The 14,264-nt window shown below is 36.9% G+C and overlaps 1 protein-coding gene across 4 annotated transcripts in view; it reads right to left on the bottom strand.

Moving 5' to 3' along the window:
• Nucleotides 1-4,389: 4,389 nt before the first annotated feature.
• Nucleotides 4,390-14,264, bottom strand: part of WAPL (WAPL cohesin release factor) — a 70,555-nt gene continuing 60,680 nt past the window's right edge. For all 4 annotated transcript variants that reach the window (XM_086466485.1, XM_086466483.1, XM_086466486.1 and 1 more), the window contains 8 exons: nucleotides 14,053-14,129; nucleotides 12,686-12,861; nucleotides 12,261-12,376; nucleotides 11,391-11,552; nucleotides 9,951-10,158; nucleotides 8,672-8,760; nucleotides 7,230-7,325; nucleotides 4,390-6,853 (listed from right to left, as the gene is read on the bottom strand). In XM_086466485.1, coding sequence (XP_086322611.1) covers nucleotides 6,788-6,853; nucleotides 7,230-7,325; nucleotides 8,672-8,760; nucleotides 9,951-10,158; nucleotides 11,391-11,552; nucleotides 12,261-12,376; nucleotides 12,686-12,861; nucleotides 14,053-14,129 — 990 coding nt within the window. In that variant the 3' untranslated portion in view covers nucleotides 4,390-6,787. The remainder of the gene's footprint in view (nucleotides 6,854-7,229; nucleotides 7,326-8,671; nucleotides 8,761-9,950; nucleotides 10,159-11,390; nucleotides 11,553-12,260; nucleotides 12,377-12,685; nucleotides 12,862-14,052; nucleotides 14,130-14,264) is intronic.

Here is a 14,264-nt window from a genome sequence, read left to right as displayed (position 1 = left end):
AAATGACATTTAATACTTGGTTTTGTCTCACATTTCAAATTATACTTGAAGAACCATTATAAACCTACACCAAATAAGGAAAAAGGAAATTTATGATCACCTGGGATAAAATAGCTAGAAATTTGTTCTTGCAAAATTCTCAGTAAGACTCTCATTGTAATCTAAGTATCACAAATAAGAAACGTTGTTTTGCAAGATGAAGCTCCATTTATAAAACTGGATGCAAGATATGCATGAATATACTCGGCACACAAATTCCAATCAGATTTTTCCATTAGGAAGATTAAATTTTTCTTTTTAAAAATTTATTGCCACGTTTTAAAAATAGTCAGGGTAAAAGAGACTACAAACAATAATAGCATCACTTCTATTTAATTTACAATGCTCCATTTCTGCTGCTGAAGTATAATATCATTATAGCACTTTAACCCAGACAGACACGATGGCATTTCTAATTTGGATAAGCTAGCTTTGCCTTAAAATTCCTTGTTGAATGAAGATGAAATATCAGCCAGCAAAATGACACCAGATGTTATACAGCACGTTATGTAACACATTACCAAACTACTTTTTGAGGCTCAGTAACCTGAACATCAGCCTTTTGAACCTAAATTCATGCCTCAGAGTAAAGCTGTGACACAAAGTGATCTTGCTGCAAGCTTTCCTTATGGTTTGTACTTAAATTCCAAACAGAGACTATAAATTAAACAGCAGACCAGAAAACAACATAAGCTGGATATTTAAAAAACTTTTTGCCCCAGAAAAGTTTTCAAGTGCCACGTGTTTGGGATAAGAGGCCAACACCACGTCCATGAAAGAAAGCCGAAGTCCCACAACTTTAGCATCATTCCCAGAGGCAGTAAGGTGCACGCACAGCTCCTGAATGGTCTCAAAAGCAACTTGTCAGCTTTCCTTTCTCATTCACAATTCTGCAGGAATGCCCTTCACCTTGATTTTCATGCATTAGGTACTGGTGACAGCAGAGAAGCAAAATACATATATATATATGTGTGTGTGTATGTGTGTGTGTGCGTGCACGTACATACCCACCCACGTACTATTCATAAAAGGTTGGCTTTCCACCAAGTAGAATACTATAATGCAGAAGGAAACCAACAGCAGCAACTGTCACTGGGAGATGTACCACAGCCACATTCACAGGTCCTTCTCCCATCAAACAGGCTAGTTCAATAAAATTTCTTTGGTCAATCACTGGCTAGAAAAAAGTAAAATTACTTCTAGTATCTGTGGGTTTGGTTTTTTTAAATTTATTTCCTTCAAATTGTAGCCCTCGTAGCTTTTCTCAAGTTTTGGTTTCTACTGATTAAATGTCAGTGAATTTCAAGAAGAAAACAATGCAAGTTAAGAAACTGTTGAAGTCTCATTTGGGTCTTTAACCGAAATACTTGTCCAGGTGGTAACTATTCATCTCCACCATTAAACTCTTTGGTGCACCTTTGACACAAGTCTTTCTTCTGGTAGAACATCCTCTTTTTAGTTTTATTCCTTATTTTCAGTGTTGAGAATGCATTTAATTTTCTTAAGAGGGTACAGTGACACAGCTAGACAGTTCAGAGAAAAGAGCAACACGCACACAAACTACAATTACTAACTCAACTGGCCAACACTGTACTGTTGTTCTAGGACACAATCACAGCATTAGTTTTACAGGCGGAATGAAAAATCATTTAATCCATTCAACACTCCAGGTTAACACTCTTCCTCCCCACTTTTAAAAAACTAAACCTTCTGTCATATATATGTCAATACAGGAAACTTGACGAATTCCCACCAGTAAATCTAAGTAAAATTCCTGTTATTCTTTCCTTTACTCCAAAGAGAGTCCTCTTTTCCATATCACCCAATTTTCTTCTGCAAAAGTTTACCTTTTTTTTAAATTAATATTTACGCAACAATGAACCTTCCTCTAAGTAACTTTGGACCACCTAAGACAGACTAGAATTTTGAGTCTACACTGTGGACATAAAAGGAAATAGGTACTCTTGTCTGAACAACTCTCTATTATTTAGCAATCTAGCTTTCCACATCTCTCAAGAAATTCTTTGGCCTTTACCCCTCTAAGCTGATGAAACGAAGTTCAACATATAGTAGCAAAAGTCAGGGGTTAGGAGGCTTAGCGATACAGTTTGAAAGACAGGAGGTAAAAGACATGAACAGGTCTGTCTTTCAGATTTAAGGCAGCCTCCAGTGTAGTTCACTTTCCTCCCAATGAGGAGCGCTTGTTTCCCGGGCACCTGACAACTTCCTCTGCATCACCAGAGATCACCTGTTGTCATGGACAGACATACCATACCAAGCACAGCAACCTGAAGCTTAAGCTATAGCTGCAAATTAAGTTCACTTTTCACAGTTAGAATAAAGATCCTTGTGGCATTAGTAAGTCAGTCTACCCTTGGATAAGGACTTCAAGCAGTTGCATTATTTACAAGGGTTTCACTTTTATTTACAGTAAGACTATCTGCACCTACAGATGCTCCCAATGCCCCTTAATTAGGGGACCTTTAGGGCAGGCAAAAAAGAATATGTATGAATGGCTTCTGTTCCACGTAGCTAAAAGAATGCAGTAGTGTCCTTTACCCAAAGACAAATTAACATATTGCACAGAGGAGGAGAGGCAGCGGCACCAAGAATTGCATTGGTCTAGTTTTGAAAACACTTGTCTAGCAGGATTCAGGGAAAACTACAATCTTCAAAAACCCCATTACGAACCATCCTATAAGGGTGGGCTTGATGCAGAAGAATGGCAGCTACTTAAGCCCTCTTTATCATTTCAACTCAAATACACAATTTGTTTTCCTTGCTTTTTAAACAAGAAAAGTATCATGTTAATGAACAAAACCAACAAAATAGTTTTACTGAAAAAGCCATGTAAGCTTGCCTGGTAATAGCCCCACATAAGAATACTTTGACTTCTGCTTACTAAAAGCAGGAATTACCGATGTCCAGGAAGAAAAAGTGAGGGAAGACAGAATATTCGCTAGTGCATCTGACAACAAAACCATCTTTATCAGTTCAGTGAGGTACTTGAGCCTGAAAACATAGTTAAAAGCAGGAACTCCTGTTAGAATATTCTTTACAGAAGTTGTTCAAGAATTTAAAACCCTAAAGTTGGTATGAGAATTTCTACTATCTTCTCGTCCACCCAGAAGTGGCCACACAGTGATTATTCAGTTCCCCAGCAGAACAGCACTACTCCAGCTGCACGCTTGGCACAGATGCTCAGCTCAGGGGGAACAGTGAAGCTTTTACGCCTTTGTGATCACTGTCCAATCTTCTGCTCAGAGAGACTCAATCTGCTGACAGCACCAGAACAACTCCATTAGGCCAGCCTGAGAAATCATCTCCAGCACTACTACCTGCTTTTACATTAAGCTTCTGATAAACCAGCGCTGTACATACCATGCCAGATCACTTTGTTATTATGCAAACGATGCATTTCAAAACAGTCTCAAAGTGAAATAATATACATGAAAGGCTATGACTCCCAAATCTTCTATAGAAGCTTCACAATTGTCCTGTTAATCTGAAAATGCTTATATCATCTCAAAGCACCCACACGTAATGCTTCCATTCCATATCTACCAACAAAATAACCAAGAGCAAATACTTTAACCAGATGTTATTTTCTTTTGAAACCCTTTGCTTACATATAGCTGTATTTGCCTCCTACAGTGCCACATGCTAATAACATACTGCTCCATATTTCAAGCTCCAGTAACGTCCCTTTACAGCACAGAACTGAAGTTACATTATGCTGATGCTTGTTGAAGTGGCAATGAGACGACAGATCACATTGAGCTCACTTTACAGCTCATGTATTATTGCATATTGTACCTGTATCTAGTTGTATCAATTAAGAAAAAATCCATGGGAAAAAAAAATCCATCCTGAAATTAAAGCACCATTCATATTAATCAACCGAGCAGTGCTCATGGTAATTTTCTCATTTTTTCACTGTAGAAAGCTGCCATTAACATCCCCCACGATGTGACAAGTATCACCGTAAGAAGAACCACCCCATTTCCCCTAAGCTTTAGCATATTTTTGTTATTCTAACTACAGCTCTTCAGAGTTGCTACATGCCCCTTCAGCTGAAAGATTAATAGCAACTTGTGCCGAGAACTCCAAAACGCATCAAGAGATTGAGTACACCACCTCCAGGAAATGCCAAGGTTCAGCTGGTTTGACTGAGCACAGCCTCAGCTCCATGCACAGCAGTGAGAGACAAAGCACTACCTTCAGGATGCTCCTCTATTTTTTCCTTCTCTTTTTTTTTTTTTCCCCTCTCCTTTTAACAATTTACCTGACGCTGCCTTCTTTCTGCAATCACTCAGAGGAGTGTTTTATTGCATGTTAAAAGACAAGATATGTATTGAAAGTAGCAATTTTATTTGAGTTAAAATTATTTACAAAAACCCAAAGACATACTTCATGAAACTGGTACAAACTATTTTTCCTGCCGTTGGCTTTTGCTCCAAAGATCACAGCTGAGAAATACTGTATAAAATAAAAATAGGATTGGATTCAGAAAAGTACTCTACTGTTCTAATTTCCAATTGAGAGTATTTACACAAATATTTACAATGGAAAAAAGTTACTTTAAAACTTTAATTTGCAAGTGGGCCTCAAGTACCCTTTAATGCAGAGTTATTTGAGGGTCTAACACACAAAAATGCACTGCAGTTCACAGGGTGATTTCTCCCCCCACCATCAAAGAAAGAAAAAAATAATCTGCATTTGTCAGTGCTTGACAATTAGTTACATTTAAAAAAAAAACAACTGTTAAACACTGAGGTAAATCAATTCCCAAACAATTACCAGTGTAACAAAGAAAGGCAGTTGTCCCTGCTTTCCCCCATTATCACATCCGTATTTTATTTCCTCTTGCCATCTCTCCACAAAAAGCTACATCATTATTTTGAAATACCATTATAAGTGAAAACCTCTAAAATCTGAAAACTAGATGGGCAAAATATTCAATCATTTCTTCCTAATGTAGATCATTTACATATAGCTCCTCTCTCTCAATACTGATTTTTTTTTTTTTAAATGAAGGGGAATACAACCTCAAAAACTTTTCTAAGTTACACTGATACACTAAGTTTTAGAAGGTGACGAGAGAAAACACAAAAAATTATGACCAACATAGGATTTTTTCTGCTAATCAGTTACTTCCTTACAGAATTCCCAACAATCTGCATTATCAAAAATAGGAAGACATAGAAGGCAGCCACTGTATGTAAAAAATTTACAGCTGGCACTGATACAAAAGCACGAGTCCTTAACTTTATACATGGAGATAACACAAGATCTAAAAGCAGGTTAGATTTCCTGTTATTTCCCCCTCATTATACATAGAACTAATAATTTTATGGCTTCAAGTTTTACAAATTCAATGGAATAACATGATGTAACTACCTACACAGGTATTTAAAAATGTCAATGAAGCAGATCTCAGAACAGTCTGCAAATATTCAAGACCACCTTAATAAAAATAGTTACCAATTCTGTCGGTCTGAATCATGAGTGCAAGAAAAAAATTGTTTAAAAAAAGTCATGTTTTCTGGGATTCTTTGTTCCACTTAAGTCTTCAAACACAATGCTTTGCTGTGAACTAGACCTCAGACTGAACAAAATCTTAGCTATATCAGCAATTTAAGGCTTTGGGTTGTATGCATTTAAACTTTGTCATACCACAGAAGAATGAAATAGAAAGATTATGTCAGCTGGAAACATTAATCCCCATTGGTGTTTTAGCTTCTTTAAAATTCTTCCCCCTAAAACATCCAAATTCTTTGTATTGAGCATTATAAAATACATCTTGAGTGCTTCCTCGAAACAAATTAAATCAGCATGTCAAAGTTTTTGCTTATTGGAAGTGTAAACTACCCTGGGATTGAATATCTTTTTTTTTTTTCTTTTTTTAAACAGGGCACAACTTTTTACAGTTACTCTTTCTTTTGTGGATAACATACCCTCAAATGGCTTTGTGTCTTCATGGGTTTGCATGCTTCTTGGAACTACAAAGTGTTATGGTCTATCAGTTTACAGTACATGGGCCATGATAGTTTTAGAACCAAGAAATAGTTCAACAACCTAATTTCAACAATCTAATTTCAATCAAAACAGTATAAAAAATAAACTATCCAATCCTCACCTCTTTGGATTCCAACAAATTTTAAATACAGACAGTAGTTAAAATCACAAAAGTATTTAAAAATTTATAGTTTATGATTTTGGAATAATCTAGTAATAGAAAAGCAAGAGCAAATTAAACTCAAATAGGAGCAGTGCTGCTGTCCAGAACTTCTTTATTAGAACATATGTTTGATACCTCAGTAGCTAAGCTGCCTTTGCACCTGGCTGGCATGAAACAGTGGCTCAACAGTAAACAGCAGTTGCACTATCAGCAGCAAGTTTTTCCTCTTGAAACTTTTCATGAACAAAGCAAGAAAAAAAGATAGGGAGGGCAAACCCTGCCAAAAAAAAAATTTAAATACTGCACTGCATCATAAACAGCATTGTTTCGTTATTTACTTTCCTCAGAACCTTTTTCCCCTCATTTTTGATAGTTGCAGATTGATGTAGTAACTGTCTTTTAGAAAATGCTGACTGCATGGTTAAGAGACCAGGTAGCCTTAAAAATCCGAACACGAATGACACAGATGAATGCTCTTGGTATATCCTTCAAGGACTTCTTTCATGACTTCTTCTTTTGTCTAAGGGTAGCTCCAGCATTAGAGTGCCTGCAGCGGAAGTTAAGAATCTAGCAGTGTTCCAAGTATTCAATCACCCTAGAGATAGATTTCTGGCCTGTTGTTCCAACAGCACACTGGAAAATGTAATAGAAAACAAGAAACAAACAAGCATTTGTAATACCTTTTCAAAATATTCGAGAGCTATGCTCATTTCAGAAGTTTAGTATTTACAATTACATTATCAGTAAAAGCAATTAGGTTCAGGCAGAGGATTCAAAAATATTTTCCTGTCTGGTCGCAATCAAACAGAATGAAAGCAGCTTCATTCCATTTACTACCAAAACGACAGACAATTGGGGTGTCAGTATTTAAAAACAGAAAATCATCCTGAGCACTTCTACAGACACAAACAGAAAAATGTTAAAGGCTTCTAAAAGCATATGGACTATTAACAGAAAACACAATTACCAAAATATGTACATACATCAATTTAAAATACATATTACTTACAGTAAGATTCATAAAACTGAGAAATTTTTTGAGCATTTCAGTCATTATTGAGAAGTCTCCTTCAGGTAAGTACTCCCTCACAGCAGTCACATTGATCTGAGAAATAAAACAATCTATTTTAATTTGGGAAATATTTTTCCAACAGAGAACTATATTACTCTGTATGTCAGATGCAGTAAGACAAGTATATTCATAGCATTACTAAGACGGCTTTTGCTGTCATGTCTATGCTTTAAGTCTCTCTCAAGCAACACTCATATGTTTATGGTGTTTATGCTTCTAGAAAACAACTGCTAAAAATATTTTTTTTTGTTGTTGTTTTGTTTTTTGGGTTTTTGTTTGGTTGGTTGTTGTCTTCCCCATTAAAGATTATTACCACCATCAGACCTCCCCAGGACCTACAACATTATCAAGAACCCACCAGATTACTCTCCTTGACATGGAGAAAAGCTCCCTTTATAATTGTTACGGGTTGAGAATTATTGAACTTATTGTCAGTATCACTCCAAACACTAAAATTGTACAAAAGCTGATTAGTCAAAAGGTACAAACCAGCATGTTAAAGACCATTTCTGCCATCATGGTAAATTTAGACAAGCCTGAAGGCAGGTGTGAACCTCATTTTCTTTCAGCATATATCTGACAAGAGAGTTTATGAAGTTCTCAGTCATTCCATATTTCTAAGTATTAACTTCAGCTTTCTATTATGTATTTCCAGTGCGAGGCAATCATCTTCAAGTAATATGGACATACTCAATTTCATGTAATTTCAATGGAGGAAAAAATAAACCAGCCATAAAAAACAATAAACAAGTCTGATGTTAACTTGATTATTGAAACTACTGAAAAATAAAGCTAGCTTTTATAGGTATAGAACAATACAATTATAATTACAGAGCAAATTTTCCTTTGCCTTTCTGAAGTCAGTTCATTTGTTGGCTAAGACTAACAGCAAAGGGGAGAGAGGCAGAAGAGGTAAACATTCAATTCCAACTGGTTTTGATAAACATAAGATAGAATCATAGAATCGTTTAGGTTGGAAAAGACCTTTAAGGTCATCGAGTCCAACCATTAACCTAACACCACCCAGTCCACCACTAAACCATGTCACTAAGTGCCTCCAGGGATGGTGACTCCACCACTTCCCTGGGCAGCTGGTTCCAATGCTTGACAACCCTTTCAGTGAAGGAATTTTTCCCAGTGTCCAATCTAAACCTCCCCTGGCACAACCTGAGGCCACTTCCTTTCATCTTATCATACTGACATTCACAAAATTTGTTTTGGATGGAATACCTCTGGCACCTTTCCACAAAGCTATATACCTCAGTGTAGCTTCATCAACGTACTAGCTCACAGCAAACCCTAGTTTAATAAACCCATTTCAGTATGGAAAATTATTACTTCACTAAAAATTGTACTGGACTTAAGAGCAATTCCCTTACTGGACTCTCTTGGCAGAGACAGCCTAGAAGCAATGCTGTGTATGAGGCCACAATGCAGTCTTCCATGTGCTTCCCAGCATGCTGAAGAGCTGTAAAGAGAGACAATTGAGCGCATTGTATTCGCTAAGCAGCTGGTATGCTTCAAATACAATCTTTCATTATCACTTTTCAAAATTCTTTTTTCTCAAACAAAATGAGCTTTTGGACTGAGACTTCAGAGGCAAGAATCAGACAAACTCCATACTTACTAACTCAGCAGCACATTCTTGAACAGAAAAAATGGTGTTTGCTGGCTTTCAACTCATTACATCGTATAGTATTTTATTAATTACCATTTTAATGTGCAAACTGTATGCTTAACACCAAAATACAAATATAAACCTTTCATGTGATACTATAAGCCAGTAAGACTTCCATCGAAAGTTTTTTGTAGTAAGGATAACAGATAAAGCACTTTTTGCTAATGACTTAGCATTTTTGAGCAAGCCACAAACAGCTGCAGACACCAGTTGACGGAGCTACAAAAAGAAGGAAGGATAAAGCAAGGCTGGAGAAAGTAATATGCCACACCTACTATTAGATGAAATGCAGTGCACCGACTATTAGAAGATTAAACAAGAAGGACTGACATTTCAGACTTGACACATTTACCAGAGACAAGCTGGACAAGCTGTGTAACTCATCTCAGAGATACTCAAATTCCTGGAGCAAACTACAAAGATGCAGCACATCAAGGCATTATCTGAGATACCACCAATACAGTGAGAAGAATGCAAGGCACAAAGAAGACGGGGACAGAAGCAGCATACGTGCAAATAGGGAGGTGAGTTAAAAAAGGAAAAAAAAAAAAACCCAAACCTAGAAGTAGCATGAAACAAGAACAGGTCACGATACTCTGGAAAACAAAATCAGGGCAGGTAACTTTCAGGGACTGGTTCAGAAGAACAAGATTAAGTCCTAAAAGCCATCCGTTCCAGAGTATTTCTTACACAGAAGGTCCCTAAAAAGGTTTGGGTTTTTTCTATTTCCCCTTTTTTTTTTTTTCCAGAAGGCCCTGATAAGAGGTACTATTAACAAAATAAAAGATAACGTAACTTCTTCTCATGCTTCAGCTCTGAACTGCTCCTACTTATGATCAGTAACAATTTCATCTGGGGGATATGCTGAGGAAATCTCAGCCCAAGAGACTGCATGTAGATAGGAAGCAGAGGACAAGGTGACAACTTAGGCAATCAGAGTTCTTTGCCTTTTCTGAGCTCATCACAACCAGACAACATACCTTTATTAAGATCAAGTTCTTCATCATCTTCTTCCTTCTTATCTTTCTCTTCAGTACTATCTGGCTTTTCTGTGGAGACCCACTGTATCTCCCCACTCGTCTCTTGCCATTCCCCACTCTTGTCATGCTGAGCAGTAGGAGCTTCTTTAATCAATTCATCCGTCTGGCTCTCGGCCAGCTGTGCCGCTCGCTCACGCTCAAGAAATAGCTAATTGGGAAAATTTCAGAAGAATTTCTATTATAAATTAACCCATTATCACATTGAATTAATACTTGAAAGTTTATTTCCCTTTCACAATTCACCCCCTAGAACAGTTAGTCTTCAATACTTTTCTTAACAATAGCCTTTTCTTCTTCAAAGGAAAAATACAATTTATCACAACACTAACGCTCTGCTCTACAGAAAAGGCCTCCCTCTCTCCCCACTGTTGAACCAGTTGGCCGGCTCCTCTTGGGCACCATAAATGTTTAATCATTTTCTTCGAGAACAGCTTGAAGACTAAAAGTTGCCGTATTTTCCTGCCCGTTTTTGTTCTCTACCAATCCTCATTTTCTTTTCATGCTAGCTATCCCCTCTTTGCTCTTAGCTTTTCCCTTGATACAAAAAAGCAAACATTTGAAAAAGCAATTTAAAATGACTTATCAAGGATGTGACTGAATCAGCAATTTCATATTGTGTACTTGTCTTATGAATTATTTCCCGAGCCATACAACCACCAGTTCTAAGTATTGCTTTGCCAAGCTGTATACATTAAGCTATTTAATATTATTTTTATTGTTGACTTTGTCTGGTGCTGGACAGTTATTTCACAAAGTTAAATAGAAGAACTGCTAAAAGCATCCATAAAATTATCTCAATTGAAATAAAAGCACTGTAATTTCCTTTCAATTCTTTTATTTTAGTTTGCATGGTGGAACTCATTCACCAAAATTATTGTTTGGTTTTTTTTTTTTTTTTTTTTTTTTTTAAAGTTAGTCAGTGCAACATTTAAGAATGCTGTTTCACATCCATAATCACTATATCCATATTTTATTGCTCTTACAAAGCATACTTTTTTTTTAATTTAAAGTTGCAAACTCCCAAAAAGATAGTACTTAAACATAAGGCAAGAGTAGCTTACAACTTTTATGCCTGGTTTAAAACAAAATAGAAATAAACTGTGTAGGAACAAGAAAGCTTTAGGGAGCATGAGAGCAGCCTTTGGATGTCTGTAATAACGGTAACACTGTCTTTTACCAGGAAAGCTGCTTCTGTAATGGATAGTGCTGGAAAAGTCAAAATTGCGAGCAGCAGCCCTCTTCCCCCACTGCACTGTACTACTCAAAATACTAAACAGAAAAAACCTCTGACAAATCTTCATGTCCAAGTTCTCTCTTCCCCCTTGACAGTCTGATAATGAGAAATAGTAACTGTTACAGGAAAAAAAACACATTTCTTACCTGCACTAAAGCCTGAACAGCATCAATCTGTCCGGTTATCTTTAGGCTATCATCTCCTTCTCCCGTACAGAAAGAGTCAAAAGAACATGATGTTTCCATATTGACAAGACAGTGCCTATTCCGAGCACTGTATTCTACCAGATTGATCAACAGACCCAATCCCTGCAAGAATTGGAGAGCCAAAGAGGATTGCACATGTTAGAAAAGAGTAACTTAGCAAAAAACATCTATCCAGATAATAGGCCTTATCTTTCTGAGGATACATAACTTACTAACACACTTTTATGAAACAGTTCGATAGACAGAAGGATCAGGATTTGAAGAAATATGTGGCAAAACTGAGAACCCTGTACACTAGAACCTGTGTGCAGGAATCTCCATTTTTGCAATTCTGAACAAGAAAACATTTTTAAAGATGAGATTTCATTTATAGATAGTGATTCAGATGTCCAACCTTCAGCTTATATTCTTAAAAGACCCTTCACACACACAATTTCACTGTTGCTATTTAGGCCACAGACCCATTTTACATAAGTTGAGGTAAATTTGGCAAAGCCTTTATCTCAAGCAATAACATCCACCGTATTTCTAGAAGTGAAAAGACACTTGAACATTAGATAATTCACAGATCTATTTAGCAAAATCTCTTTGTTCATCTAGCAGTGGACTTTTTCCCACCAAACACAAGGAAAATGGCTATGGCTCAAACACACCAAATCCTTACAGAAACCTTAAAGCACCTCACTAAGTACATATATATATAGTCAATGAAAGCTGTAGAGGCTGCTTCTTAATTCAGAACCAGAGTAGCTAAATGCACAAGAAGCAACCAAATCATTTTATGTTAATGTAACAAATACAATAGCTTACCAGCACCCGAATATCAAATCTCTGTTCTTGAGGTAGGAACTTTGGAACCTGAAGCACACAATTCATAGCTGTGCCTATCAGACCATCTTGTTCACCTGTTTTTGTACTACCCCATTCTGTAAATAAAGAGTTTAGAGGCTCAATTTTGAAAATTTGATTTTCATAATTGTAAGCAGACTGACAAAAAAACCTTTCGGCCCTCTTAACCAAAGCATGCATCTTAACACTTAGTACTTGCAATTACTCACCCAACTTGCAAAGACAAGTTACTGATTACTGTAAAGCGAGCATCTACCACACATAACTGCTTTATTGCACTGTACATGGAAACAACCATAAAAACTGTTTAAGAGAAGGGTTTACATTAATGTTTTATTTGATACTCTTAACACACAATACAAAGCTTATTTGTTTGTTTGCTTTACCGTTATCGTTTGTCAGGTTGAGCAAGACACCGATGATGGCCCTCATACAGTCTTCCACTGCTTTACCCACATGGTTAGTTACATTCTGGTGAGGCAGAGGCTTATTGTCTGGTAAACAGATACTGTCTTCAGCACGATTATATCGCTGAATTAACTCCTCACAATGCTGCAGTGCTCTGCAGGGAGAAAATGCAGAACAAAATTACCTCCACAACATACAGGACATTCCACCTTCATACTTGTTTCACCTGGGGAAAAACCTCAAATACAGAGCTTATACAGAATTTTTCTGATGCCCAGTCTGTAGGGAGAGATAATACATCTATCAGCTATAAAATCTCAATGGAAATTGTGAGAAAAACCAGGAAAACTTTGTGGCTTAGAGCTTTACCAGTGTGAGATTTCGAGAGCAAAAGTAAATTTTTCTTTCCAACTTTGTCACACAGTCCTATAAAAGATACCTCCTCTCCCTACAAACCCAGCCTCTCATATCCTCTGACCATCAAGGCACAACATTATTCTGACAGTCTTATCTAAATGTTCTCTTGTTCTGTCCTCAGAGCTATTTTTATTCTTTAAGAAATAAGTGACACATGACTTCCTAGCAGTAAGATCTTAATCTCGTAACACTACGGGACCACAGGCATGATTCTACCGCACACCATTAGTTTAACGTTAAATCAACAACACTGATGTCAGTTATAGACAAAACTAAAAAGTCAAAAAAGATATCGTTCTAAATAACATAGTAAACTGTAGTTTGTTTGTGGTTTGTTCGGGTTTTAATCTAAAGAAATACTCACAATATCTAACCTACAACCATGCAATTATGTCTCCAATGAGGTCTGCAGAGTCAAATTCGCAGCTTAATTTGTTCTCTTACAAAAAGCCGTACAAGAGGGATATGATCTCTGCCAGTCAACTGAGACCTCACCCAGACTGATAAATGGGTTAAAGGTGTTTGTGCAAGCATCTTTGCCAGGAAGAACAGATAAGATCAGAATTTCACTATTTTAAATCTTAGTTACACTGTCAGTTCTGTTACGCTCCACTTCAGTAAACACTTAAGCATAATGAAAACACAGTAAACAAATGTAGCTTCGAAACTGCCCTCTGCTGTGTTCCTATCCTATCCTAGCTGAATCCACAGTTTGCACCTTCTACAGAATCAACTACAGCAGCACTACATATTGGTAGTACTCGGGTAGTCACCCACACCCTCATCTAAACTAACTTGAGCATTACTTAATGAAAAGCAACAGTGGAAATTATGGGGTCTTCCCCCGTAAAATCTTCTGGTGTAACAATTTTTTTTTTTTTGCCTTAGGAGCAATGCTCCGCAAAAATGTCTTTTCGTTATAACTTACTTAGCTGAGGAGACTATGAGTTGCGAGTCTTTGTATGCTATCAGATAGCTCTGATTTTCTGGATTATGCACAGTTACCTAAAAAGAGGAGAAAGTAGTATTAAAAATGGTACTTTTTTTGCCTTGAAAGAGAACCATTCCCTTCCTCTACTACCCCACTTCATTCAGTTCCACATTTCTTGGTTATTATCTAGTGAAAACTTTCACTTATCA

The sequence above is a fragment of the Leptosomus discolor genome, chromosome 6 (assembly GCF_034619465.1).
Source record: "Leptosomus discolor isolate bLepDis1 chromosome 6, bLepDis1.hap2, whole genome shotgun sequence".
NCBI classification, from domain to species: Eukaryota; Metazoa; Chordata; class Aves; order Leptosomiformes; family Leptosomidae; genus Leptosomus; species Leptosomus discolor.
Note: the sequence above shows the minus strand (reverse complement) of the source record. Positions and strands in the feature narration are given on the sequence as shown.